The 27,188-nt window shown below is 39.0% G+C and overlaps 1 protein-coding gene across 6 annotated transcripts in view; it reads left to right on the top strand.

Annotated features, from left to right (window-relative positions):
* NBEA (neurobeachin) overlaps positions 1-27,188 on the top strand; it is a 1,002,985-nt gene that overhangs the window by 376,877 nt on the left and 598,920 nt on the right. For all 6 annotated transcript variants that reach the window (XM_036298874.1, XM_036298876.1, XM_036298877.1 and 3 more), the window contains one exon: positions 24,035-24,162. In XM_036298874.1, the coding sequence (XP_036154767.1) occupies positions 24,035-24,162 (128 nt within the window). The remainder of the gene's footprint in view (positions 1-24,034; positions 24,163-27,188) is intronic.

Here is a 27,188-nt window from a genome sequence, read left to right on the forward strand (position 1 = left end):
CATGGGCAAAGTTAATTTTCTCATATTTTCAATTCAAAAAAATGTAGTTAAGAATGAGCTAAGGTTTTACATCACTATCACATCCAATTAAACATTTTCAGCTCCTTACTCTGGCTTTCTTTATATTAGGATTTTAATGATATTTCTTTGTCCTTCCTTTTCTTCTTTTTTTTTCAGTTTTCAGATTATTTTATTCTTTTTGTTGGTTTTAAAGAAATGGTTGCACACAGTGATACATTAACACAGAACCAATTTAAAATCTTCTTATAGTAAATTTTGTAGTAGATTAATTACAGACATTTTAACAGTATTTAAACTATACTCATTAAACCATTGGTAGTCAAAATTCATCATGCCTGTGACCAAATAGATCTATTAAAATGAAGAGCACAGGCCTTTTTAGTTGGAATATGTCCTTCCTTTTCTTTAAACTTATCTCTATATATTTAAAAAAAAAAACAATAATAAAACGTTTTTTTTATTTTTTTTATTAATTAAATCTTTATTGTTCAGGTTATTACATTTGTTCCTCTTTTTTCCCCCCATAACTCCCCTCCACCCAGTTCCCACCCCACCCTCCTCCCTCACTCCCCACCCACTGTCTTCATCCATAGGTGCACGATTTTTGTCCAGTCTCTTCCCGCATCCCCCTCACCCCTTTCCACCCCCAAGAATAGCCAGTCCACCCCTTTCTATGCCCCTGATTCTATTATAATCACCAGTTCATTCTGTTCATCAGATTATTCACTTGACTTCAGATTCACTTGTTGATAGATGTGTATTTGTTGTTCATAATTTGTATATTTAACTTTTTCTTCTTCCTCTTCTTAAAGGATACCTTTCAGCATTTCATATAATACTGGTTTGGTGGCCGAAACCGGTTTGGCTCAGTGGATAGAGCGTCGGCCTGCGGACTGAAGGGTCCCAGGTTCGATTCCGGTCAAGGGCATGTACCTGGGTTGCGGGCATATCCCCAGTAGGAGATGTGCAGGAGGCAGCTGATCGATGTTTCTCTCTCATCGATGTTTCTAACTCTCTATCTCTCTCCCTTCCTCTCTGTAAAAAATAAATAAAATATATTTTAAAAAAAAAATACTGGTTTGGTGGTGATGAACTCCTTTAGCTTTTTCTTATATGTGAAGCCCTTTGTCTGACCTTCAATTCTGAATGATAGCTTTGTTGGATAAAGTAATCTTGGTTGTAGGTTCTTGGCATTCATCACTTTGAATATTTTTGCCACTCCCTTTTGGCCTGCAAAGTTTCTGTTGAGAAATCAGCTTACATTCATATGGGTACTCCCTTGTAGGTAACTGACTTTTTTTCTCTTGCTGCTTTTAAGATTCTCTCTTTGTCTTTTGCTCTTGGCATTTTAATTATGATGTGTCTTGGTGTGGTCCTCTTTGGATTCCTTTTGTTTGGGGGTCTCTGCACTTCCTGGACTTGTAAGTCTATTTCTTTCACCAGGTAGTGGAAGTTTTCTGTCATTATTTCTTCAAATAGGTTTTCAATATCTTGCTCTCTCTCTTCTTCTGGCACCCCTATAATTCAGATGTTGGTACGCTTGAAGCTGTCCCAGAGGCTCCTTATGCTATCTTCGTCTTTTTGGATTCTTTTTTCATTTTGCTTTTCTGGTTAGGTGTTTTTTGCTTCTTCGTATTTTAAATCGTTGACTTGATTCTTGCAATCCTCTAGTCTGCTGTTGGGAGTGTGTATAATATTCTTTATTTCAGTCAGTGTATGCTTAATTTCTAGTTGGTCCTTTATCACAACCTCGAGGGTCTCATTAGATTTCTTGTAGGTCTCATTAAGTTTATTGGCAGTTTCTAGAAAATTCTTGAAACACCTTAAAAGTGTGGTTTTGAACTCTATATCCAGTAGTTTGCTTTCCTCCATTTCTGTCACTTGTGTCCTTTTTCTTTGTATCTGCATTTTTTATGCTTCCCTTTGTTGGGAAAGTGGTTGTCTGTGCTAAGTGTCCTCTAGGGCCCAGTGGTTCAGCCTCCCCAATTACCTGAGGAGGACACTCTTGGTGCACCCCCTTGTGGTCTTTGTGCACAGTCTTGTATTAAGCCTTGATTGTTTTAGGTATCACTGGGAGGAATTGACCTCCAGGCCAATTGGCTGTGAGAATCAGCTGTGTCTGCAGTGGGAGAACTTCCGTGCTGGAGACACCCCTCTGGGGCAAGACTTACTTTAATGGGGCTTTGGTGCTCACTGAGTCTGCCCCCTGAGTGTCCTTTATGATTCCTTGGAGCTGCCAACTGGATGATCCCACTCTGACCTCTGGGTACACTGGCTCCTGGATCTCTAGGGAGGTGCTAATCTAGCCTCTGCCTGAGGCTATCCAGCAAAAGCCTCCCTGCAGGGCTTGGATGGGGCTGGTCCCTGGGGATCAACAGGGTGGGGCTAGCAGTTATGGCTGCTCTCAGTCCTGTCCTCAGAGGCTCTGCTTCTCAATGTCCCGGTAATTGCTGCAAGCCCCTCGGAGAGAAGGCTGCCCTTGAGTTCCAACCAATGCCAGACAGTCCCACTTACCCCGTATGAGTCTGGGTCCCTAGAGACTCGCCTGGAATTGGAGCTCAGAGCCTGAAACTCCCTCCCGATTGAAAACAAGAACCTCGCCCTCAGCCACCAGCCCGCTCCACATGCACCTCCACACCTTAGTATTTTACTTCCGCAGTGCGCCTCCTCTGAGTCTCAGTATGCTTTTCTCTTTCCTTCTAGTTGTACAATTTCCACTCTGCCAGCCTTCCTGTGGTTCTGGATGATGTCCATTCCATCTTTTAGTTGTATTTTTGAAGTGGTTGTTCAAGGCAGCAAACTCTAGTGTTTACCTATGCTGCCATCTTGGTTTCTCCTCAAAACTGTTTTTTTAACTTTCATAGGAATGATGCTTTATTTTTATTTATTTATTTATTTATTTATTTATTTATTTATTTATTTATTTATATCTTTATTGTTGAAAGTATTACATATGTCCTCCTTTGTTCCCCAGTGACCTCTTCCATTCCACCCTTGTCCCCCACTCCAGGCCTTCACTACCTTATTGTCTGTGCCTAAGGGTTATGCATATATGCATACAAGTTCACTGGTTGCTTTCTTCCCACCTACCCTCTTCGTGCCTTCTCTCTGAAGTTTGACAGTCAATAGAGCCTGCTTTTTATTTTTGAAATCAATTTTACAGTTTGTAGTTTAACTAATATTTTTACATAATTTACATTTAATAGAGTTACTGATATGGTTACATTCATAACTATCAACTGCTACTTGTTTTCTAAAAAATATTGTTTTCCATCTGTCTTTTACTTTCAATTTTCCCTTACTGTGCCTTCTTCTATGTTAATGGAGTATTTTTATACAGTGTTTCCCTAATATTGGCTTTTTTGTTTATCATTCAAATATTTTCAGAGGTTACCCTAGGGCAGTGATGGCGAACCTATGACACGCGTGTCAGAGGTGACACGTGAACTCATTTTTTTGGATGATTTTTCTTTGTTAAATGGCATTTAAATATATAAAATAAATATAAAAAATATGTCTTTGTTTTACTATGGTTGCAAATATCAAAACATTTCTATATGTGACATGGCACCAGAGTTAAGTTAGGGTTTTTCAAAATGCTGACACGCCGAGCTCAAAAGGTTCACCATCACTGCCCTAGGGCTTACCCCAGAAGTCTTTAAATTATCATAGTTAATCTTTAACAGTATTTCACTGTTCCATGTGTATCTTAAAATGGTTCACAATTAAGTACTTTTTACCATCCTTTGTGTTAATTTTGTCATACATTTTACATGACTTATTGAGAAACAGTACATCACTATTGTTTTTATTCTGGGTAGTCCATTATCTATATAGCAATTAAAACTTCCTCTAAAAGGTCTTATAATAGCCCTGGCTAGTTTGCCTCCATGATAAGAGCATCAGCCCTCTGACCAAAAGGTCGAGGGTTTGATTCTGGATCAAGGGCCTGTACCTGGGTTGCAGGTTTGATCCCCAGACCTGGGAAGCAACCAACCACCCCTCCTTTTCCCTCCCCTCCTCTCCTTCCTCTCCCATTCACTCTCTAAAACTCAATGGAAAAATTATACCTGGTTGAGGATTTTTTAAAAAGTTCTTATAATAGAAGTGAGCTATATGAATACTTTCAGTTTTTATTTGCTTGAAAAAAGTTCTATTTTACCTTAAATTTTGAAAGATATTTTTGACTAGGAAGAGAATTATGGGGGTGATATTTTTTATTTTTTAAGTACAGTTGGTATACAGTATTATATGTGTTTTAGGTATACAATAATGATTTGACATTTATATACCTTACAGATGTGATCAGTACACTAAGTCTAATAATCTGTCACTGTGCAAACTTACTATAGTACTAGGTAGCCTGGTGCACAAAATTCATGCACATTGAAAGGGAATTAATTGCCCTAACCAGTTTGGCTCAGTGGATAGAGCATCGGCCTGCGGACTCAAGGGTCCCAGGTTCAATTTCAGTCAAGGGCATGTACCTTGGTTGCGGGCACATCCCCACTGGGAAGTGTGCAGGAGGCAGCTGATCGATGTTTCTCTCTCATCGATGTTTCTAACTCTCTATCCCTCTCCCTTCCTCTCTGTAAAAAATCAAAAAAATATATTTTTTTAAAGAGGAATTAATTAGCGGAGCTATTTTAATATTGCTGTTTGCCCTTTGTCTATAATAGAAGTGTGAGAGATGAAAGGAAATTAGTAAAAATGTATATGAAAATAATATATAAATTTATTAATAAATAAATAGTAACAAAGGATTTAACAACAGAGGCATGATATAAAAACGACAAAAATATGATACGAAAACAACAAAAACATGCTATAAAAACAACAGTGATGCAAACAATGACTGATAAAGTGATTAAACTTATTCTAATATCTCCCTGTACACCACATTAAGAGTGAAAACACTTTCAGAGTGCTTGACTAATTTCCCTTGTGATGAAGTATTTAGAACTTTTACTGTAACGTCACATGCTCTTCAAACTCGAGAGAAAGCAACATATAACTGACCATGTGCGAAAACGGGTTTAGGTAGGAATATGCCTACTCTGTCTAGAGTTTGTCCTTGTGATTCATTAATAGTCATCATAAATGCTGGCATCACAGGAAACCATCATCGAATCAATTTAAATGGGAGGCCAGTGTCAAATCGGGACAAATTAATTCTTGTAATCAGAACAGCCTCTCCCTCTGCAAATCCTGTTAATACTTCAGCTTTGATAATGTTAGGTCATAATCTTTTGATAATAAATCTGGTACCATTACAAAGACCCCATTTACTATTGAGATTTCTCAATAGCATGATGATTGCACCCACTTTCAATTTTAATTTATGACACGGCATTCCCAAAGGAGTAATACTATTAAGAAATTTGATGAGAAAATTTTTCTTTTCATCATCATCTGTGGAATCAATGGAATCATCTCTAAATATGTGTGAAAATCTTCATCAAGTATATCCAAAATTTCTTCATTTAATTTTTGAACATGCTCATTTTTTGGACAAAGAATTGCACGTTTAGATATATTTTTAATATTATCTATAGATACAGTATTTCCAAAGGTAGCTTCAATAATAGATTCATTATGAATCATTTCACAGGGTATTTCAATTATATCCATTCCTAAATGAAAACTGCTATCAAGTTTGCCATCTCCAAGTTTTACTAACCATCCACTATAAGCAGAATCCTCTGATCTCATATTTGTTGTAAGAGACAACTTTCTGAAACATTCCCAAACATTGCAGTACTTTAAACTCATTTGTACTATGGCCAATTGCATAGCATGCAGTACAATACTGAGACATTGTCGAAAATCCCCTCCAAGAAGGAGAACTTTCCCACCAAAAACAACATTCAGACTCATAATTTCTCTTATAATCTGTCTATGGCATTTATAGCATGACTGGATGCCATGGTGCATTCATCAATAATGAGAAGTTGGGCCTTTTTAATAGTTTTAGCAACTTCACTCTTTATGTTGAGTCTAGAAATTAAAGTTTCATTTAATGGAATTGGTAATTTATATTGGGAATAAAAGGTGCTTCCACCGAGAAGTAAATTTGCAGCAATTCCTGTAGACACTGTGGGTAAAACAGTACCACCACGACCTCTAATATAATGTATTAAAACTTTTTACAGATATGCAGGTGAATCGCATTCCTAGCTGGCAGGCCCCTGACAGCAAGCTGGCCACCTGTCGATTCCCGATTCCATGAGGAATGGGGCTCCCTCCTCCCTCCTGTCAGTGTCTGGGATGCAGGTGAATGGGGTTCCTTGCTGGCAGGCCATTGACAGCAAGTTATCCAACAGCAGATTCTATGAGGAATGGGGCTGCCTCCTCCCTACTGTCAAGGTCTGGTTTGAAGGCCGGACTCAGTACTTCCACGCTGTGCTCCCAGGGCGGGTTCCTGCCTGAAACCTTGCCCTGAGGGCAGGTTCCTTCCTGAAACCTCGCCCTGAGGGCGGGTTCCTGCCTGAAACCTCGTCCTCAGGGAAACAGCTGGGGGAGGGCACAGCTGTTTCCAAGACGACCCCTGCAGGACTGACTTCCTTCCAGTTGGTTGAGCTTCTGGACGTGATGTTACACCCAGGGTTTTTATATAAGTAAATTGTTGACTCTATTCCCCTTCACCTTTTTCACCCATCCCTCTTCCCCCTCCACCACTCCTCAAGCAACTATTAGTTTGATCTCTGCATGAGTTTTTGTTTTGTTTGTTTGTTTGTTTAGATTTTACATATGTGAAATAATACAGTATCTGTCTTTCTCTGTCTGACTTATTTCACTTAGCATAATACCCTCTAGGTCTATCCCTGTTGTTGCAAATGGCAAGCTATCATTTTCTTTCTTTATTGCTGAGTAATACCGTCTTTATCCATTCATCTGCTGATGGACATCTGGGTTGCTTTTATATCTTCACTATAGCAAATAATGCTTCAGTGAACATAGGGGTGTGTATATCTTTTTCGAATTAGTGTTTTCGTTTTCTGCCAATAAATACCTAGAAGAGAAATTGCTGAATATTATATTAATTGTATGTTTTTTAGGAATCTCCATGCTGTTTTCCATAGTAACTGAAGCATTTTGAAGACCCACCAATACTGTGCAATGGTTTTCCTTTTCTTCTCATCCTCTTTAACATGTTATTAGTTTACTTGTTGATAATAGCCATTCTGACAGTGTGAGGTGATATCTCACTGTGCTTTTGATTTTCATTTTCCTGATGATTAGTGATGTTGATCATTTTTCATATGTCTGTTGGCAATTTATATGTCTTCTTTGGAGAAATGTCTGAATATTTTCCCATTTTTTATTAAATTATTTATTTTTTGTTATTAAGTGGTATGAATTCCTTATTACATTTCGTATATCAACTCCTATTTTACATATCATTTGTGAATATATTTTTCCATTTGGTAGATTATCTTTTTGTTTTGTTGATGGTTTCCCTTGCTGAACAGAAGCTTTTTAGCGTGAGGAAGTCCCACTTGTTTATTTTTGCTTTTTTTCCTTTGCTTGAGGGGACATATCTAAAAAAGTATTACTAAGACTTATGTAAAATAGTTAACTATCTATGTTTTCTAATAGGAGTTTTTTGGTTTTTTCCATTTAAGTCTTTAATCAATACTCACTTTACTTTTATACATAGTGTAAGAATGTGGTCCAGTTTCATTTTCTTGCATATATCTGTCCAGTTTTCCCAGTACCATTTATTGAAGAGACTGTAATTTCTCCTTAATATAATTTTTCATTCTTTTTTTGTAGATTAATTGACCATAGAAGCAAGGGTTTATTTCTGGGCTCTCTAATTCTGTTCCATTGTTCTTTGTGTCCATTTTTTGTGCAAGCATCATATTGTTTTGATTATTATAGCTTTGTAGTATAGTTTGAAATCAGGGAGTGTGGTCCCTCTGACTTTGTTCTTCTTTCTTAAGATCGCTTAAGCTATTTGTGGTCTTTTGTTATTCCATAAATTTTGGATTATTTGTCCTAGTTCTGAAAAGAATGGCATTGGTATTTTGATAGGGATTGCATTTAATCTGTAGGTTGATTTTGATAGGATGGTCATTTTAATAATATTAATCCTTTTAGTCCATGATCCCTGTTAACCCATACACCCTGTGGTATATCCTTCCATTTATTTGTGTCCTCTTCAGTTTCTTTTTTATAGTTTTCAGAGTACAGGTTTTTCACTTCCTTAATTAAATTTATTCCTAGGTGTTTTATTCTTTTTGATACAATTGCAGATGGCATTGTTTTCATAATTTCTCCTTCTGATTGGTTCTTATTACTATATGGAAATGTAATGGATTTCTTCACATTAATTTTATATCTTGTTATTTTACTGAGTTCATATATTATGTTAATTCCTTGGTGGGTTGTTTACTGTTTTTCATATATAGTACCATGCCATCTGCTAATATTGACAGTTTTTCTTAAGAACCCTTCTTATTTGGATGCCTTTTTTTTTCTTCTGATTACTGTGGCTATGTTCCAAAACTATCTATAGTAATAAAACCGTAGTATACTAATTAGATTGGACAGCCGAACAACCTTCCGGATGTCATTCAGATGTCCTTCTGGATGAAGCCACAGTGGCGAGGGCCGAGGCAGAGGCAGTTAGGGGCAATCAGGCAGGCAGGTGAGCAATTAGGGGCGATCAGACAGGCAGGTGAGCAGTTAGGGGCGATCAGGCAGGCAGGCGAGCGGTTAGGGGTGATCAGACAGGCAGGCAAAGGGGTTAAGGGCGATCAGGCAGGCAGGCAGGTGAGTGTTTAGGAGCCAGTGGTCCCGGATTGTGAGAGGGTGCAGGCCAGGTTGAGAGACCCCCTGCCCCGTGCACCGGGCCTCTAGTCCTATATAATAAAAGGGTATTATGCAAATTGACCCTAACAGCAGAATGACTGGGAATGACTGGTCACTATGACACACACTGGTCAGATGCTCAATGCAGGAACTGCCCCCTGGTTGTCTGTGTGCTCCCATGGGGGAGCTCTGCTCAGCCACAAGCTGGGCTCATGGCTGTGAGCAAAGCAGAGGTGGTGGGAGCCTCTCCCACTTCCGCGGCAGCACTAAGGCTGTCCGACTGCAGGGAGCAGGCCTAAGCTGGTAGTTGGACATCCCTTGAGGGGCGAGAGGGTGCAGGCATGGCTGAGGGATCCCCCCAAATGCATGAATTTTCGTGCACAGGGCCTCTATACTAATAAAAGGGTAATATGCTAATTAGACTGGACATATTGCAGACATCCTTTTGGACGTCCTCCCAGACAAAGCCATGATGGCGGGGGCCAAGGCAGAGACAGTTAGGGGCTATCAGGCAAGCAGGGGAGGGCAGTTAGGGGCGATCAGGCCAGCAGGCAGAAAGGTTAGGGGCCATCAGGCAGACAAAGGGGAGATCAGGCAGGCAGGCAGGTGAGCAGTTAGGAGCCAGCAGTTCTGGATTTCAAGAGGGCAGTTGGACACCCCCAAGGGGTCCCAGATTGGAGAGGGTGCAGGCTGGACTGAGGGACACCCCGCCCTGTGCATGAATTTTGTGCACTGGGCCTCTAGTATTTAATAATAGTGGTGAGAGTGGACATTCTTATTTTGTTCCTGATCTTAGATGAAAAGCTTTCAGTTTTTCACCATTGAGTATGATGTTAGCTGTGAGTTTGTCATATTAAAGTAAGTTCCTGTATAACCACTTTTGAACAGGTTTTGGTTTTTTTTTTCCAGTCATAAAAGGATGTTGAATTTTGTCAAATGATTTTTCTGCATCTATTAAGATGATCATATGATTTTTATACTTGGTTATGTTTATGCAGCGAATCATATTATTTTGTGAATATTGAACCACCCTTGTATCTTTGATATACATCTCATTTGATCTTCGTGTATATATATATTTTTAATATAGTGCTGAATTTAACTTATTAGTATTTTGTTGAAGATTTTTACATATCTGTTCATCAGATATATTGATCCTTATTTTTCTTTATTTGTGGTATTCTTGTCTGGTTTTGGTATCAGGGTAATGCTGGCTTCCTAGGATTATTTGGGAAGTTTTTCTTCATCACCAATTTTTTTGAATAGTTTGAGGACAGGTATTAATTTGTCTTCAAATGTCTGGTAGAATTCCCATATGAATCTGCTGGGTCTTAAGCTTTTATTTTTCAGAGTTATTTTTTATTACTGTTTCAATTTATTGCAAGTAATCAGTGTGCTCTGATTCTCTGTTTCTTCCTGCTTTAGTCTTGGAAAGATGTATATTTCTAGAAATTTATCCATTTCTTCTAGATTGTCAAATTTGTTGACATATAATTATTCATAATATTCTTTAACTATCTTTTATATTTCTGTGGTGTAAGTTGTAATATCTTCATTTACATTTCTGATTTCATTTATTTTGGCCCTTTTTCTTTTTCTTGATGTGAATTGTTAATTTTATTTATCCTTCCAAAGAACCAGCTCTTAGTTTCAATGATTTTTTTCTAATGTTTTTTAAATTTCTATTTCATTCTTTTACTATGATATTTTTTATTTCTTTACCTCTACTTACTTTGGGTTTTGTTTGTTCTTTTTCTGTTCCTTTTGGGTACATAGATATTTACAATTTTTATATCCTTTTCTTGGATTGACTCCTTTATTATTATATAATGTCCTTTTTGTTTCTTTTTTAGATTCTTTGTTTTAAAGTCTATTTTATCTGATATGAGTATTGCTACCTCAGATTTCTTTTCATTTCTTTTCGCATGGACTATCTTTATCCATTCCTTCACTTTCAGTCTGTATGTGTCTTTTGATCTAAAGCAGTGGTTCTCAACCTTGGCTGCACATTAGAATCACCTGGGAATCTTTTTAAAATCCTGATTTCTGGGCCTCATCCTCCGGAAATTCTGTTTCTTTGTTACTGTTATGAATCATAATGTAAATATCTGATATGCAGGATATATTTAGGCAACCCCTGTGAAAGGGTCGTTCGACCCCCCAAAGGGGTCAAGACCCACAGGTTAAGAACCGCTGGCTTAGAGAGTAAAACTGCCCCCCCCCCCCCCCCGCCTCCGCCCCTTTTGTTTTCCTTTCCCTGCTCCTCTCCTTTCCTGCATTCTCTAGTTAGGAGGCTTTTAACCATTTGCTCCCAAGTGTCCTTGGTGGGGAAAGATAATGGCTTATTATTTTCAGGCTAGCTGCAAATTGCCCACACTCTTTGGCCTTGTTTTAACTTTTCTTGTTTCTGTTTCTCTGTTCCACTTGCCCTGGAATGGTCCTGGCTTCTTATATCCCAGTAACACTTATAGTTAGTTTTGCTACTTTTTCTTTTGACATTCATGATATCTTTTTTACAGTAAGTGGTTGATTCTTTTCTGTCTTTTTTGTGGTTAAGGCCTTTTTCTTTTCTGCATAAAGAAAACACTGTAACATTTATTGTAAAGCAAGTATAATGGTGGTGAACTCCTTTAGTTTTCACCTGTCTGAAAAACTCTCTCTCCCTTTCAGTTCTGAAAGATAACCTTTCCTTATCTTTCCTTAGCACTTTGAACATTTCCTATCACTCCCTCTGGCCTGTAAAGTTGCTGCTGAGAAACCAGCTGGTACCCTGATGGGGTTTCCCTTGTATATGACTTGTTTCCTTCTTGCAGTTTTCAAGATTGTATCTTATATTTAACTTTTGCCATATCTTTAAAAAATATTTTTATATATTTTTATTGATTTCAGAGAGAAAGGGAGAGGGAGAGAGAAACATCAGTGATTAGAGAGGATCATTGGTTGGCTGCCTCCTGCATGCCCCCTATTGGGGATCAAGCCCACAACCTGGGCATGTGCCCTGACTGGGAATCAAACTGTGATCTCGTTTGATAGGTTGATGCTCAACCACTGAGCAGCACTGGCCAGGCTAACATTTGCTATATTGATTACATATGTCTTTGTGTAGGTCTCTCTGGTTTCATCTCTGTGCTTCTTGGACATGAATGTATGTTTCCTACCTCAGATTAAGAATTTTTTCAGCCATTATTTCTTCAAATATACTTTCTGCTAGATCAGTGGTTCTCAACCTTGGCTGCACATTAGAATCACCTGGGAATCTTTTTAAAATCCTGATTTCTGGGCCTCATCCTCCGGAAATTCTGTTTCTTTGTTACTAATGCTGTGGCCCCACCCCATAACAAAGAAACAGAATTTCCGGAGGATGAGGCCCAGAAATCAGGATTTTAAAAAGATTCCCAGGTGATTCTAATGTGCAGCCAAGGTTGAGAACCACTGCGCTAGATGGTTTGGGAGGCCAGGTGTAGTTGGTGAAATTGTGTGCAATGCTTGGTGTGCCACCTGGTCAGAAGAAGTTGATTCCAGGTGGAGCAGCCTAGGTCTGAGAGTGCTTCCTTGCTCTTTTTGATCCAGGTTGGGCTGCCTCCTGTGCACAAACTATGCCTTGTTGCTTTAATTGTCTGCTTCTTGAGCCAGGTCTAGGCAGGGTTGCTCTGAGTGCACTCTTTGCAGTACCCTACTGGTTCCTCACTTTCTCTGAATGGGGCAGTTCTGTGTGTGCACATCATCATACTTTGCCTGTTCCGCACCCTTGCCAGGTAGGCAACCTCATGTGTGCGCACATCAGTGCCCCACTATCTCTGCACAGGGCATCCCTGTCTGTGTGTACCACACACTATGTTATTTCCTCGCTTTGTGAGGATGGGGCAACCCCCTGTGCATACATTGATGCATTTTGTTTTGCACCATCTGTGGGCAGGACACCCCCATGTGTGAGTGCTGTAGTGCCCTACTATTTTCGTACTTTCTCTGAAAAGGGCAGATCTGTGTGTGGACACCACAGCAGTTTGCTAACTCCGCACTCACTTCAGGAGGGGGAACCATGTGTGCACATGCAGCCTACTGGCTGCACACAGCGGTGCCCTTCTGTACCAGCTGGATCAGTCTCTATATTGCAGAATCCCTTGTTCAGGAGCTATGGTACCCTACTAGTTCTGAGAGAGGTGGCTGGGGACATGCTACAGTAGTCCTGCAGGTCAGCCAGAGAACTGGATAGAGCTTCCACCCACTATCCAAGTGCAGGGAAAATGTAAACAGTGATGCTCACTAGTTCCTCTGGTCTGGATAGTTTCTTCACCTCCCCGGTAGCTCCTGTGGCTCCCCAACCTTCTCTATACAGTCTTTCTCTCTTGTTAGCTGTGCAGAAGCTGTTCAGTTGTCTTGCAGTTGGAATTGCTCTAAATATAGATGTACATTCGTTGTGTTCTTGGGAGGGGGGTGAGCAGTGTCTTCCTACTTTGTCATTCTGGACCTGCCTTCTGTGCTGACATTTTTATGAAATAGATTTTATTTCATTGTCTTCTGGCCTGCATAGTTTCTAATGAGAATATCATTCTTACCATTGTTCCTTTTTATAATCTGTCTTTATTTTCTGATAGCTTTCTTGATGTTTCACTCTATATTTGGGCTTCAACAGTTTATTATGACAAATCTGTATTATTAATTAATTTTTATTATGCTTGTTTTTGTGTGTGTGTGATTTTTGAATTCACAGTGTAAGGGCCTTTATCATTTTTGGAAAATTCTCATTCATTATCTCTTCACATTTTTTCTTCTATATGTTCTCTTTCCTTGTATTAGTTTTTTACTGCTACCATAATAATTTGCCACACATTTTGCAGCTTAAAACAATACCCATTTGTTATGCAATGTTCTGTTGCTTAAAAGTACAACAGAGGTCACACTGGGCTAAAATTCTGATTTTTGTGTTCCTTATTTCATTCCTTGTTTGAGGCTGTAGAAGTTAATCAGGTTCATTCAGGTTTTTGGCAGAATTCAGTTTCACACAACTAACGAACTTATGATTGAAATTCTTTGTTGACTGTCAGTCTGCAGTGGCCCTTAGCTCCTGGGGTCTCTTTTCCAGTCCTCACACTCAGACCAGTGACAATGTATCACATTCTTTTCATACTTAGGGTCTCTCTGACTTCCCTTGCTGATACACCTTTTCTGCCTTCCTCCACTGTCACAACTCTCCAACTCCACCCATAGAGTTTTGTGCTTTTTAGGGTTCATGTGATTAGATTGTGCCTACCTACATAATACCAGATAATCTCCCTATCTTAATTTACATAACCTGATTTTCATTTGCAAAGTCCCTTTCATCAATTATCATAGCCTATTCACAAGTTCCAGGGTTCATAGTATGGTCATCTTTGGGATTCTAAAAAATTAATATAGGTCTATTTTATACTGTTCTGTAGCTTTTGCATACACTTACCCTCTACCTCTCCCTGTCTCATTATATATACATATATTTTCCTCCTTTTAAAATTTTTTTTTATTGTTGACAGTATTATAGATGTCCCCCATCTGCCCGCCCCCCCCATACCTTATCCCCCTCTACTCAGCCCCTGCTCTACCCCAGGCCCTCACCACACTATTATTTGTGTCCATGGGGTATGAATACTGGTATATGTAATTTGTGGACTGGGGTGGTGTCCCTCAGCCCAGCCTGTGCCCTCTCACAGTCCGGGAGTCTCGTGATCAATCACCCAAAAGAGGAGTCCCTGCCCACCTGGCCAGGGCTCTGTGATGGATCACCCCCACAGAGGGAGGACCCACCCACTTGCCCCGCCCATGGAGTGATTGTGGACCGCCCCCCTAACCCCCCATTGATTGATTGCCCTGCCAGCCGGCAGCCTGGGTCTCCCTCTGCAGGGCAATCATGCGATCGATCACACCCCATAGAGGGAGGCCCTGCCCACCCACCGCAGCCCGCTGGTCAGTGGCCTGGGCCTTTCTCTTTGGGTGATCATAGAGCTTCCTCAATTGATCGATCGCCCCACCGGCCGGTGGCCTGGGCCTCCCTCTGCAGGGCAATCATGGGGCGATGGCAGGCCCCCAATCAATCGCATATCACCTGCCTTGGCTGGCCTGGCACCAGTGGGTATCATAACATGGTCGTCTGGAAGGTTGTCCAGGAGGACGTCCTGAAGGTCGTTCAGCTGTCTAGTCTAATTAGCATGTTACGATTTTTATTATTATAGATAAGTTCTTTGGTTAACCTCTATTTGTTTTAATGTGTGCTTTTTAATTGATTTTAGAGAGAGGAAGGGAGAGGGATAGAGAGAAACATCGATGAGAGAGAAGCATCAGTCCGCTGCCTCCTCATGCCTCCTACTGAGGATCAAGTGGACAACCTGGGCATGTGCCCGGCAGGGAATCAAACCAGGGACCTCTTGGTTCATAGGTTGACACTCAACCACTGAGCCACACTGGTCAGGTTAATCTCTATTTGTTTAATATGTCTTTTTTTTGGACTATTTTCTAAGTCACTGATTGTTTCCTTGGTGCTATGAAGTCTACTGATAAGTCCATTAAAGACCTTATTGTCTTTTTTAGTGTATTTTTAATTGGTAGCATGGTGTGTTTTTTACAGTTTCTTACTTTGTGCTGAAATTCCCCATCTGTTTATTCAAGTTGACTATCTTTTCAACTATTAATTAACTCTTAAAATGTTAATTATAGTTATTTTAAATTCTTTGTCTGATAGTTCCAAAATCTGATTTATCTGTGGTCTGATTCTGTTGGTTTATGATTCTGATTACATTGATTTTTCTTCTTTGTATGTCTTATATTTTTTGAATGACAAATGGACATTATATATGGGACAGTAGTGACTGACATTCCTAATATTTATGCTGGAAATGGGCCCAACTCGTGTTACGCTAGGCCTTTAATATTGAGATTTAAGACATTCTAGTCAGAAGTTGAGGGAGGTTTGAGTTTTCTTGTTTTAGTTACTCTCAGTGTTTTAATTCCCCTTCCTTTTCCTTGTGTTACTCTAGGGCAGTGATGGCGAACCTTTTGAGCTCGGCGTGTCAGCATTTTGAAAAACCCTAACTTAACTCTGGTGCCGTCACATATAGAAATGTTTTGATATTTGCAACCATAGTAAAACAAAGACATATTTTTTATATTTATTTTATATATTTAAATGCCATTTAACAAAGAAAAGTCAACCAAAAAAATGAGTTCATGTGTCACCTCTGACACGTGTGTCATAGGTTCGCCATCACTGCTCTAGGGGCTGGTTTGTCAGAATGTTTTACTAGGTGCTCCTATTTTACCTTCATCTTTAGGCTTCCCTTTGATCCTATACTTCAAAGAAGCTCTCTATGCTATGGCTGCTTCTGCAACAGTATCCTTCTATTATTTGTTATTGGATACTTGTAAGCCTCGTGTTTGGGGGACATGAGCTTGTTTTCTGTTCTTCTGGTTCAGACTTCTTTTTAGGCAGGTGCTGCTCTGGGTCTTGGAAATAGGGCTTTCCTACTCTTCCTGCTGATTCCCAAGTAGTTGGAGAATATTTAAATATCAGGACTTAAGATAAAAACCTACCGATTTCCAGAGCAGAGGGTTTTTCTGTTCTCGTTCTCCAGCTGCACTAGGCTTCCTCCTGTAAGCTGCAAGTGAAAGGCTTTATATCCTTTTCTAAGATGTAAAAGAGTTTGTTTCATAGAGGATACAGAGAAGGGGGGTCTAAGCTGGGCTTTGTGTCTTTTCTGCAGCAGTTACTGCTTCCCTCCCTTCTCCTGCAGCTCTGAATGGAGTTCCTCAGTCTTCCATGCTGTTCTGGGCTTCATCATGAGTAATGGTGAGGGCTATGTAGAAGAGCCTGCAAATTACTGCAGACTTAGTGTCTGCCCCTCTGAAGGTTTTATTCTCTCACATTAGCTCACATTTGGAGTTCAGCAATTTATTAAAAGCTTTATCTGTTTCCTTCTTTTATTTCTTCATCTGTTTCTTACCAGCTTATATGCTATCCAGCATTTCTTCTTCCTGTGCTCTGCCCCAAGGAAACAAGTTCTTGTGTCTCTCCCATGTCTCCTTGGAGGCTCCTGTCTTTCTTCAGATTTTAAGGCTGGTTGTTTGGCCTGCAACCTCAGCTCTCTTATACTTCTGTAGATTATCTGGCTTTCTCTTGTAATTAATGTGGGAATGACCCTTTACAGCTTCCTACAAGCAAAATGGAAATTCTCTATTTCTCTTTAAAACTTCATATTCCTAATCAATGACTTTCCAATTTGTATTTTCAAAAAATATTATGTAAACCAAGAACTATACTAAAAAACACTCATTAACTGCCTGCTACCCCAGGTCACAAATTTGTAGATAGAGCAATGAATACAGGTGATTTACTGGGGAATGTTTTTTTTTTTTTTTAAATAAATAAATGTGTGTGTGTGTGTGTGTGTGTGTGTGTGTGTGTGTGTGTGTGTGTGTTTTATTGATTTCAGAGAGAGGAGAGGGAGAGGGAGATAGAAACATCAATAATGAGAGAGAATCATTGATTGGCTGTCACCTACATGCCCCCAATTGGAATCAAGCCTGCAACCCAGGCATGTGCTCTGATCAGGAATCGGATTATGACCTCCTGGTTCATGGGTCAATGCTCAACCATTGCACCACATTGGATGGGTGTGGGGAATGTTTTTGATCACACCACCTATAATGAAGTGGGAAGAGAGGACTGATCAGGAAGAAAAGTGATGCTATTATAAGGGAGACCCCAGGCCCCATGGGAAAGCTCTGAAAGTGGATTGGCTCTGAGAGATGTCCTCAAATGAGTCAGAGGACCTAGCATTTTTGATCCCTAAATGACTAGTGTTTGAATGCAGATTGCTCCTGTTCCTGATGAGGGGACATAACTTTGGGTGAGACAGGTTCTTTCTGGGGAGGAATTCAGCTGTGAGCCATAACCCAGTAATCCTCCTTTGAACTTTCCAGAAAATGAGTGTCTCTATCCTAAAGGGGGTTTTTGATGATCCTCTATAGCAGTGGTTCTCAACCTTCCTAATGCCGCGACCCTTTAATACAGTTCCTCATGTTGTGGTGACCCCCAACCATAAAATTATTTTCATTGCTACTTCATAACTGTAATTTTGCTACTGTTATGAATCGTGATGCAAATATCTGATATGCAGGATGTATGTAGGTGACCCCTGTGAAAGGGTCATTCGACCCCCAAAGGGGTCGCGACCCACAGGTTGAGAACCGCTGCTTTATAGTATCTAATACATTGACATTTTTTATATTACAATTTTTTAGTAGGAAAAGTTTTAGTTTTTCAAATTTTATATAACTTATTTAAACACAGCCTTCTTTATATTACTAAGTTTGTTGTTTCATCTCAGTTAAATCACATGTATTCTTTTCTTTATCCCCTCTATGCCCTCTTCACTTCCTCCCCACCAACTCCCCCTGCTGCAATTACCACACTGTTGTCCATCTCCGTGAGTTCTCTCTTTTCTTTTTTTCTTTTCTTTTCTTTCCTCTCCTTTTCTTTTCTCTTCTTTCCTTTTTTGCTCAAATTGACATATATTCTTGACCTTATGTTTTTATTTCATTACAGTTAATTTTTATGTCATTTTATTTTCTAGTTGACTAGAAAGGAGAGATTTTTTTTTCCATTTCAGTTTTTCATTTTCTTTCTTCGTACAAAACATGCAATTAGCAGTTTTCAAAAATGTGCTCCAAACAAACTTTTTTAATTATCTAAAGACATCCCAGCATTACATTTCTTGAAACCTGAAAAATGTGTATTTTAAATTTAGTTTATAGTTTACCATATAAAAGAGCAAACTCCCATACTGAGAATTCTAGTTAGGCTTAATTTCTTAGTCTTTTGTAATTTTATCTACTTCTTAACCAGTACATCATACACTTGAAAATGTATATGATTCTGTTAAGAAAGAGTGAGGAGAAATGTCAGTTTTTAATTTAAAAGTCCATGGGGAAATAAAATAAGCAAGATATTTTTTAGCTTCATGTTTTGCTTAGTGGCTGTAAAAAGTTATAGTTTAAAGAAATTGTTTATTAGTAGGATCTAGTGTCACAGATTTGATATGTAGGATGCACTTTATTCATCTGCTATCTAGTATGTCTGTGTTTCATACTAGAAGTTTAGTGAACTATGAACAAAATATTTAAAGTCAGTGTTTTTCCATTACTAGTTATAATATACTAGAGGCCCGGTGCACAAAATTCATGCACAGGGTGGGGGTGGGGAGGTCCCCTCAGCCCAGCCTGCACCCTCTCCAATCCAGAACCCCTTGGGGGATATCCAGCTGCCGGCTTAGGCCCGATCCGATCAGGCCTAAACCAGCAACCGGACATCCCTCTCACAATCCTGGACTGCTCGCTCCCAATTGCTCACCTGCCTGCCTGCCTGTTCACCCCTATCTGCCCCCCTGTTGGCCTGGTTGCTCTCAACTGCCCCTCCTGCTGGCCTGGTCACCCCCAACTGCCTCCCCCCCACCAGCCTGGTCACCCCTCACGGCCCCACCACTGGCCTGGTCACCCCACGCAGCCTGCTGTTCAGTCATTTGGTCGTCCCTCACTAACCCCTCTTCCGGCCTGGTCGTAGGCAGCCATCTTGTGAGGGTGTGAGGGTTAATTTGCATATTACCTCTTTATTATATAGGATAACGGATTAACAATTTAACTTTACAGTATATGGTTTTGCTGTCATTAATACTCTCCTAATATTTTCTTTGAATCAGTCTTACTTAGACAAATCAGTTCACTTACCTCTGCCTGCATTCCCTAAGTTACATAGGAGAATTTGATTAATAAATTCTGTGGATTTCAGGAATGTAATAATTTTCTTTATATCTGAGCCTTATCTTTTAGGTACATTGCTTAAGGGTACATGATTACTCATCTTCATTCTAGATTATATTTTTATATACATCAATTGTTTTGTATGATTTAAAAAATGAATGACAAAATTTAAGAACTTGAACATACCAAATTAATCTATTAATTATTTATTATATTTTGACATTATGCTAAGAGAATTATGTATGAGAATACAAAAAATTAAAATCAAAAATAAATAAAAATTGTAACATTGTGAAATGGTAGAAACATAAGGTTGCTTATTAAAATGCAATTCACAATGAAAGCAATATCCTAAGTAAAAGTAGAATTATTATGTTTTTCTAGAATTATAAGACATATAACATTTGAAAATAATCAACACTTGTGAAAGCAGACTTTAGAAAATGACATAAATCTTACTTTTTTAAAAAATATATTTTTATTGATTTCAGAGGGAAATGGGGAGAGAGAGATAGAAACATCAATGGTGAGAGAGAATTATTAATTAGTTGCCTCCTGCATGCCCCACATTGGAGATTGAGCCCACAGCCTGGGTATATACCCTGACTGGGAATCGAGCTGTGACCTCCTAGTTTAGTGATGGCAAACCTATGACACGCGTGTCAGAGGTGACACACAAACTCATTTTTTTGGTTGATTTTTCTTTGTTAAATGCCATTTAAATATCTACAGTAATAAAAGAAAAACATGCAAATTGGTGTCACTCTGCTACCCTTCCCATTGGCTAATCAGGGAGATATGCAAATTAACTGCCAGCCAAGATGGCGGCCGGCAGCCAGGCAGCTGATGGGAACAGGGAGGCTTGCTTGCTTCAGTGACGGAGGACTCCCAACGTTCCCCGCCTGACTTGCCGGCCTCTCAGCTGCAACTCTAAGCAACTATGTTGCTAATATAGAAGCTAAACAAAACCCCAGAAACCTGCTTTACTCAGCCAGGCTTCAGCCAGCCGGACCGCAACATTGTATCAAATACAGACAGTAAACAAAGGCTTTCAGCAGCAGAGGCCTCAGAGCTAAAGCTGGCCCATAATAAAAAAAATAAAAAAAAAAAAAAAAAATAAAAAAAAAAAGAAAGAAAAAAAGGAGCAGTTGGGAGCTTCAGTCACCCGTCAGCCTGAAAACGGCCCTCAGCCCCTCAGCCAGACTGGCCAGGCACCCCAGTGGGGACTCCCACCCTGATCCAGGACACCCTTCAGGGCAAACCACGCAGCCCCAACCCATGCACCAGGCCTCTATTCTATATAGTAAAAGGGTAATATGCCTCCTGGCACCGGGATCAGTGTGACAGGGTGCGGCGCCCCAACCTCCTGATCAGCCCTGCTCTGTGCCTGATAGGGGGGAGCTCCCCAACCCCCCTGATCGCCCTGCAGCTCTGTGTGTGACAGGATGCAGCGCCCTAACCCCCTGATGGGCCCTGCTCTGTGCATGACAGGGGGCAGCGCCCCAACCCCCTGATCCGCCCTGCTCTGTGTGTGACGGGGGCAGTGCCCCAACTCCCCTATTGGCCCTACTCTGTGCGTGACAAGGGGTAGCTCCCCAACCCCGATCCACCCTGCTCTGTGCGTGACAGGGGGTGGCGCTACAACTTCCCTATCGACCCTGCCTTAAGTGTGACAGGGGGCGGTGCCCCAACCCCCCAATTGGCCGTAACCTGAGCATGACTAGTGGTGGCATCACAACCTCCCGATCCGCCCTGCTCTGTGCATGACAGGGTCTGCGCCCCAACTCCGCAATCGGCCCTGCTCTGAGTCCGACCAGGGGCTGCACCTAGGGATTGGGCCTGCCCTCTGCCACCCGGGAGCAGGCCTAAGCCAGCAGGTCATTATCTCCCGAGGAGTCCCAGACTGCAAGAGGGCACAGGCTGGGCTGAGGGACCCCCTCTCCCCACCGAGTGCACAAATTTTTGTGCACTGGGCCTCTAGTATAAAATAAATATCAAAAATATAAGTCTTTGCTTTACTATGGTTGCAAATATCAAAAAATTTCTATATGTGACACAGCACCAGAGTTAAGTTAGGGTTTTTCAAAATGCTGACATGCCAAGCTCAAAAGTTTCACCATCACTGTCCTAGTTCATAGGTTGATGCTCAACCACTGAGTCTCGCCGGCCTGGCAAATCTTACTTTTAGTCTGCTGATTCATGTATTTATAATCACCTTGGCCTTGGATATGTCTCCAGGTCAGTTGAATTTGGTAAGATTTGATAATAATTGCAGCCATGGGTTTTCATAACATTATTTCTCTCATAAGTTAATTAAATCTTTAGTCAAATAAATTTCTTAAAATCTATAAATCTCTGTAAATGAGATTTTCCTAATACAGGTAAAGACCAATATATAATTGTGTTTTTTTAAACCATAATAATAAAATGTTATGTTTTAAGTCATATTGTTTTAATCCAGGCATTGGATCTATAGAATTTCATTTAAAACATTAATATTTGCTTTGAATGTTTTGTTTTCCTATAGTTGGTAAATTTGTTAGAGTACTTGATAAATTTCTCATGTTGTAATGGCAATTTTCTTCATGGAAATCAGTAATTCTCTTTCTTAAAAGAGTTTGCTTTTACTGTCAAGAAAAATAGCCAGCCCTAGCTGGTTTGGCTCAATGGATAGAGCATTGGCCTGTGTACTGAATGGTCTGTGTTTGATTCTAGTCGAGGGCACATGCCCAGGTTGTGGGTTCAATCCCGGGGGTGTGTAGGAGGCAGCCAATCAATGGTTCTCACTCATCATTGATGTTTCTATTTCTCTCTCCCTCTCCCTTCCTCTCTGAAATCAATAAAAATATACTTTAAAAAAGAAAATAAAAATAGCCAAAGTCAAAATAACATCACAATCATAGTTAGTGTGACTGAAGAAAAGGGAAAAATATAGAGTGAGAGAGATAAATGGATAGCTTGAGAGAATGCATTCAGCTTAGAGTTGACAAATTCTATGTTTAGGGCTGAAGTACTGTCCCAAACATTAAGAACTTCCTAAAGTGTTAAGATTATAAACCTCACTCAAGACTGTGTAGGGCAAACTCCCCATCTAGTGCACCCTTGTATTATTTCTGTGTATAAAATGTCTGAGACTGAATGTTGTCAAACAATTTGGTTCTTGACCAAGTTGTTCATGAAAATAATGTCTTGGTTGTTGAACCAAACTTGAACTGGACCTGACAACCCTTTCATGCAGATACATCAGCGTGACAAAAGGCATTTTTCACACCACAAACAAAGGAGAGAATGAGAGTCAGTTTATTTCTAAACTTCTCTTGTTAACATCTCAGGATATTGTGCTGTGAATATTTTTTTTTCTGTAGTTGTTGTTGTTGTTGTGTGTGTGTGTATTTCTTTTTTGCTTTTGTTGCTAGCCAAATGGATGCTTAGCACAATTTTAAAACATAAATAGGCCATCAAGAGTGCTGATATTGCTAAAGATGTGAAAGAAACAATGATCACAGGCAATTGAAGAGGTAGAAAAACTTGTTGATTTGGATAAGTAAAAAGCAGTTAGCTGGTGACAACATTTCAGAGCAGTGATATGTGAAAAAGTGAAGATGCTGCATACTGACCTCCAGAAAGACACCCTGAAAGGAGTGCTGAAAGTGATTCCTTTAAGGCTAGTAGGAGGTGGGTCAATAAATTAAAGAAAAGAAGTGTGTGTTTATAAATTAAACAGTACATTAGACATGTACTATGTATAAGGAAGGTTAAAACGGAATCATTTGGGGATCTTGGATGAATTTATTCAATTTACATTATTTCTAATGGGAAAAAATGATTCGGTTTTTGAACAAATTGCTTCTCAAACAGACTTCTGGAACAAATTAAGCTTGAGAAATGAGTTTGGTAAATACAACTAAGTGGGCTTATAAAATGGAGCATGCCTACTTTAGCAAAGCAATTCAATTGTATAACACTGAGTTCCAATTATTCCCTTATTTGTTTAGCTTTTGAGGGAATTTTCAGGGAATTTTTTTAGATCAAGAGTTAATTCTTTGTAATTGGCACAGTGATCCATGTAGTAAGTGTTGAAAAACTGTTTTCTTTTAGGGATAAAATGATAAACAAAAAAGATATATGGAGAACTTTTTTTCTTAAAGCTTCTAGAACTATGAATAGATTTTGTGACCCTCAAAGGTTACAGAACCCTAAATCCTTTTCTCCATATAGTCATTCTAATTTAGCTGCAATCTTTGGAGTAGCCTTATGACTGATGTGAAATTTTACCGTGTCCTTTCTACACATTATTTGGTGGATTAAATTGAACTTTTATTAATTTCAAAGGTTTTAATTTAGAAGTAAAGTTTATTTTATTTTTTATTTTGAATTATATTTACTAGTCTTTATGTCTTAATTTCAACAGCATCACTGCAAAACTTGAAAGAGCTTTAGAAAAAGTTGCTCCTCTTCTTCGTGAAATTTTTGTAGACTTTGCCCCATTCCTATCTCGTACACTTCTTGGCAGTCATGGACAAGAGCTATTGATAGAAGGTATGCTTTCTCTCTCTAATCTAATTATTTTAGTTTTCTATAATGTTTCTATTAATCATGACATAATTTGTACTTCTGGAGGAAAATTTACTGTCGAATATAAAGACATTGCTTCCACAAATGCTAATAAGATATTATGTATGATTTCTTCTTGTTCATTTTTTAAATAACATATTTGCACAGTCAGTCTTATTGTACAGCTCATAACAGAATGAAGAACTTTGAAAAAGTTGGGTGGGACTCTCTGGTTCTTATGATCCTAATCTACAGGGTTGCTGTATATCCTTCATTAGGAGGCTGTGTTTACTAAGCAAGGATCTCTAAAATTTCCTTCAAAGAGCCAGGCTTCTTTAAGAGCCCTCTTTTGATTCACATAACATTTGTTATATGAGACTCTTTAACTGAGAAAATGTAAAAAATACTTAACTGGGAATTGATGAAGCTGTTGTCTTTTACTCAGTAGCAGCTTAAACGGAATAAGAAGGCAAAAAAGGTAAATTAACTCTTGTGAAGATTTAATGCACTTGTAATAGGAGAGTAGCTTTGAAAGAAAGTTGTCTGGAGCCTTATTTATTTAAAAAAGCTTTGTTTTCTAAATAGTCATGAAATTCAGAAGGGGCTAATCAATATGCAAACGATCCTGTGAGAGAATAATTGCTTTAGGTGCCATTCTTTGGATTTAGAAGCTATATATATATATATATATATATATATATATATATATATATATATATATATATATATATATTTGTTTGCTTTTCACTTCCTATTCACTATAGGTTTCCTATGCCTTTTCTATCATCCTCTCAACTGCTTTTGCACAGTCTGTTTCTATTAGAAATATTTACTAACTGGACTGAGTTTAAATCCTTATTCTACCACTTTCTTAGCTTTATGACCTTTTGAGACTAAGTTGGCCATTTGTGGCTTAGTTCCTTTCTATAAATTGTCGTCAATGATAGCACCACCCTACCAGGACTCTTGGGAGGATTAAATTATATAGTACATATAAAGCTTTTAGAACACATGTGGGCTGTTCACTTTTTATAAAAAATATTGCATTCTTGCTCTAGGTTAAGTGCTATCTTAGGTACTTGGAATATATTAGTAGCTAACAGACAAATAACCCTGCCTTGTGGAGTTTATAATCTAGCAAGGAGAGACAATAAATAAGCATTAAGCATAAATATTTAAATCATATAAAATGTTGAAAGTTGGCAAATGCTATGTAAAAGTATAAGTACAACACTAGTGACTGGGATTATAGAAATGGCAGGGTTATATTGCAGTTTTAAAAAGGGTGATTGATTTTTAATAAGCCAATAGTAAAAGTTACATTTGAGCAAAGATTAAAAGGAAGTGAGTCATATAGCTTACTAGAAGAGTGCTCTAGGCAGAATAGTCAGGGTAGTGACCCTACAACATGTTATTTTTACAATAAGAAAGAAATTGAATAAGCATTATTGAAAACATAAATCTTAAATGTTTCCTTATTCCCTAAAAATCTTATTTTTCTACTAGAGGCCCAGTGCATGAAAATTAGTGCACTGCAGGGGGTCCCTCAGCCCGGCCTGCCCCTCTCACAGTACAGGAGCCCTCAGGGGATGTCCTACTGACAGCTTAGGCCCACTCCCCTCTGGGAGAGTGGGTCTAAGCCACAGTCTGGCCTCCCTCTGCAAGAGGCGACTGGCAGATCAGGTGAAGGCACTGCCCCAATTACCCCCTCGCTGCCACTGCCACTGCTGGCTGCCGCAGCTGCCTGAGCCTCGGCCCAGCCCTCACAGCACCAGCAGCCGCCATCCGTGGCTGCAGCTTTGTCCAGAAGGACGTCCAGTCTAATTAGCATATTACCCTTTTATTAGTATAGATATTTAAGTGTATCTTTTCCTAAAATGTTTTGAAAAATTTATAGTAGAAATTTATAATTATCAAGGACATACTAAAATAAACACAGAACACATTTAGTAAAGTAGCAATACTAGTAATGGGTCCAATACTGTTATTAAAACTGGAACACAAATCTGCCCCAAGTTCCCCAGCAGCCAAAGCAAAGAAGGATTTATTTTAAGTTATAAGACTCACAGTAGTGGTTCCTAAGTGACAGTTTATGACACTTTAAAATGTAAGGAATTGCTGTCAGGTAACTTTTTAATTGTTCTATATCTGTCAGTCAGGACTCCATTTATGTAGCCCCCTTTTCAGAATTTTCCTTGGCCAGACATCTGGACTATTTCTTATTTTCTTCCCAGCACTTCAGAGAGAAGATAAGAGAAATGGCTGGGTAATCGAGAATAATTTTTCTTGGGCTTCTCTGAGTTTACCTCCAATACTCTGGATTGAGTTGAAAGAGCATTAGACTATGCCACTTGGATTTTTAAAAAGGACTATGCTAAAAATGAAACATTGGAACAAGTTACATATTAAAAGTTCGCTTTGTGTTCACTGGGCAAAATGAAATTTTATTTTGTAACTTTCTGCATCCAAAGATATAACCTAATTTTAATATATCATTATATGTCCTGTTTTTAAGATTATATGGGTGTATTATTCATATTCTTTTTTGTATTAAAATGATTTTTCTTAATAAAATGATATTAAATGGTAGGTCTTAGGTTTTGAGTTCTGTTTTTTAAATGCCATTATTTGGCAAAATATAAAATTGACAATCTTAAAATATGGTCCTTCAAATTTCTGCCAGTTTATACAATACAAAAATCTAGAAACCTCTGCTGTATAACAGAACATCATTTGGTATCCCTCCCAGTTTAGTCATAACCATTTTTTTTTTCAGATTTAACTCATCTCTATTTTCTTGCTGTAGAAGACATTCCTTAAATATGCAAACAAGTGATGCATTATATTCCTTGTTTTTCTACAACTCTTCCTTCTGCATTGGATCTTTCTCCTTTTTTCTATCCCCCAAATTCTTCTCATGTTTTGAATCCTGCTTCAGGTTTCTTATGCCAAAGTAATGCCATCTCTTTGTGGTCCTGTGGCATTATATTTATACAATATTAATAAAATTA

The sequence above is a fragment of the Myotis myotis genome, unplaced genomic scaffold, assembly GCF_014108235.1.
Source record: "Myotis myotis isolate mMyoMyo1 unplaced genomic scaffold, mMyoMyo1.p scaffold_m19_p_3, whole genome shotgun sequence".
In the NCBI taxonomy this organism is placed as follows: domain Eukaryota; kingdom Metazoa; phylum Chordata; class Mammalia; order Chiroptera; family Vespertilionidae; genus Myotis; species Myotis myotis.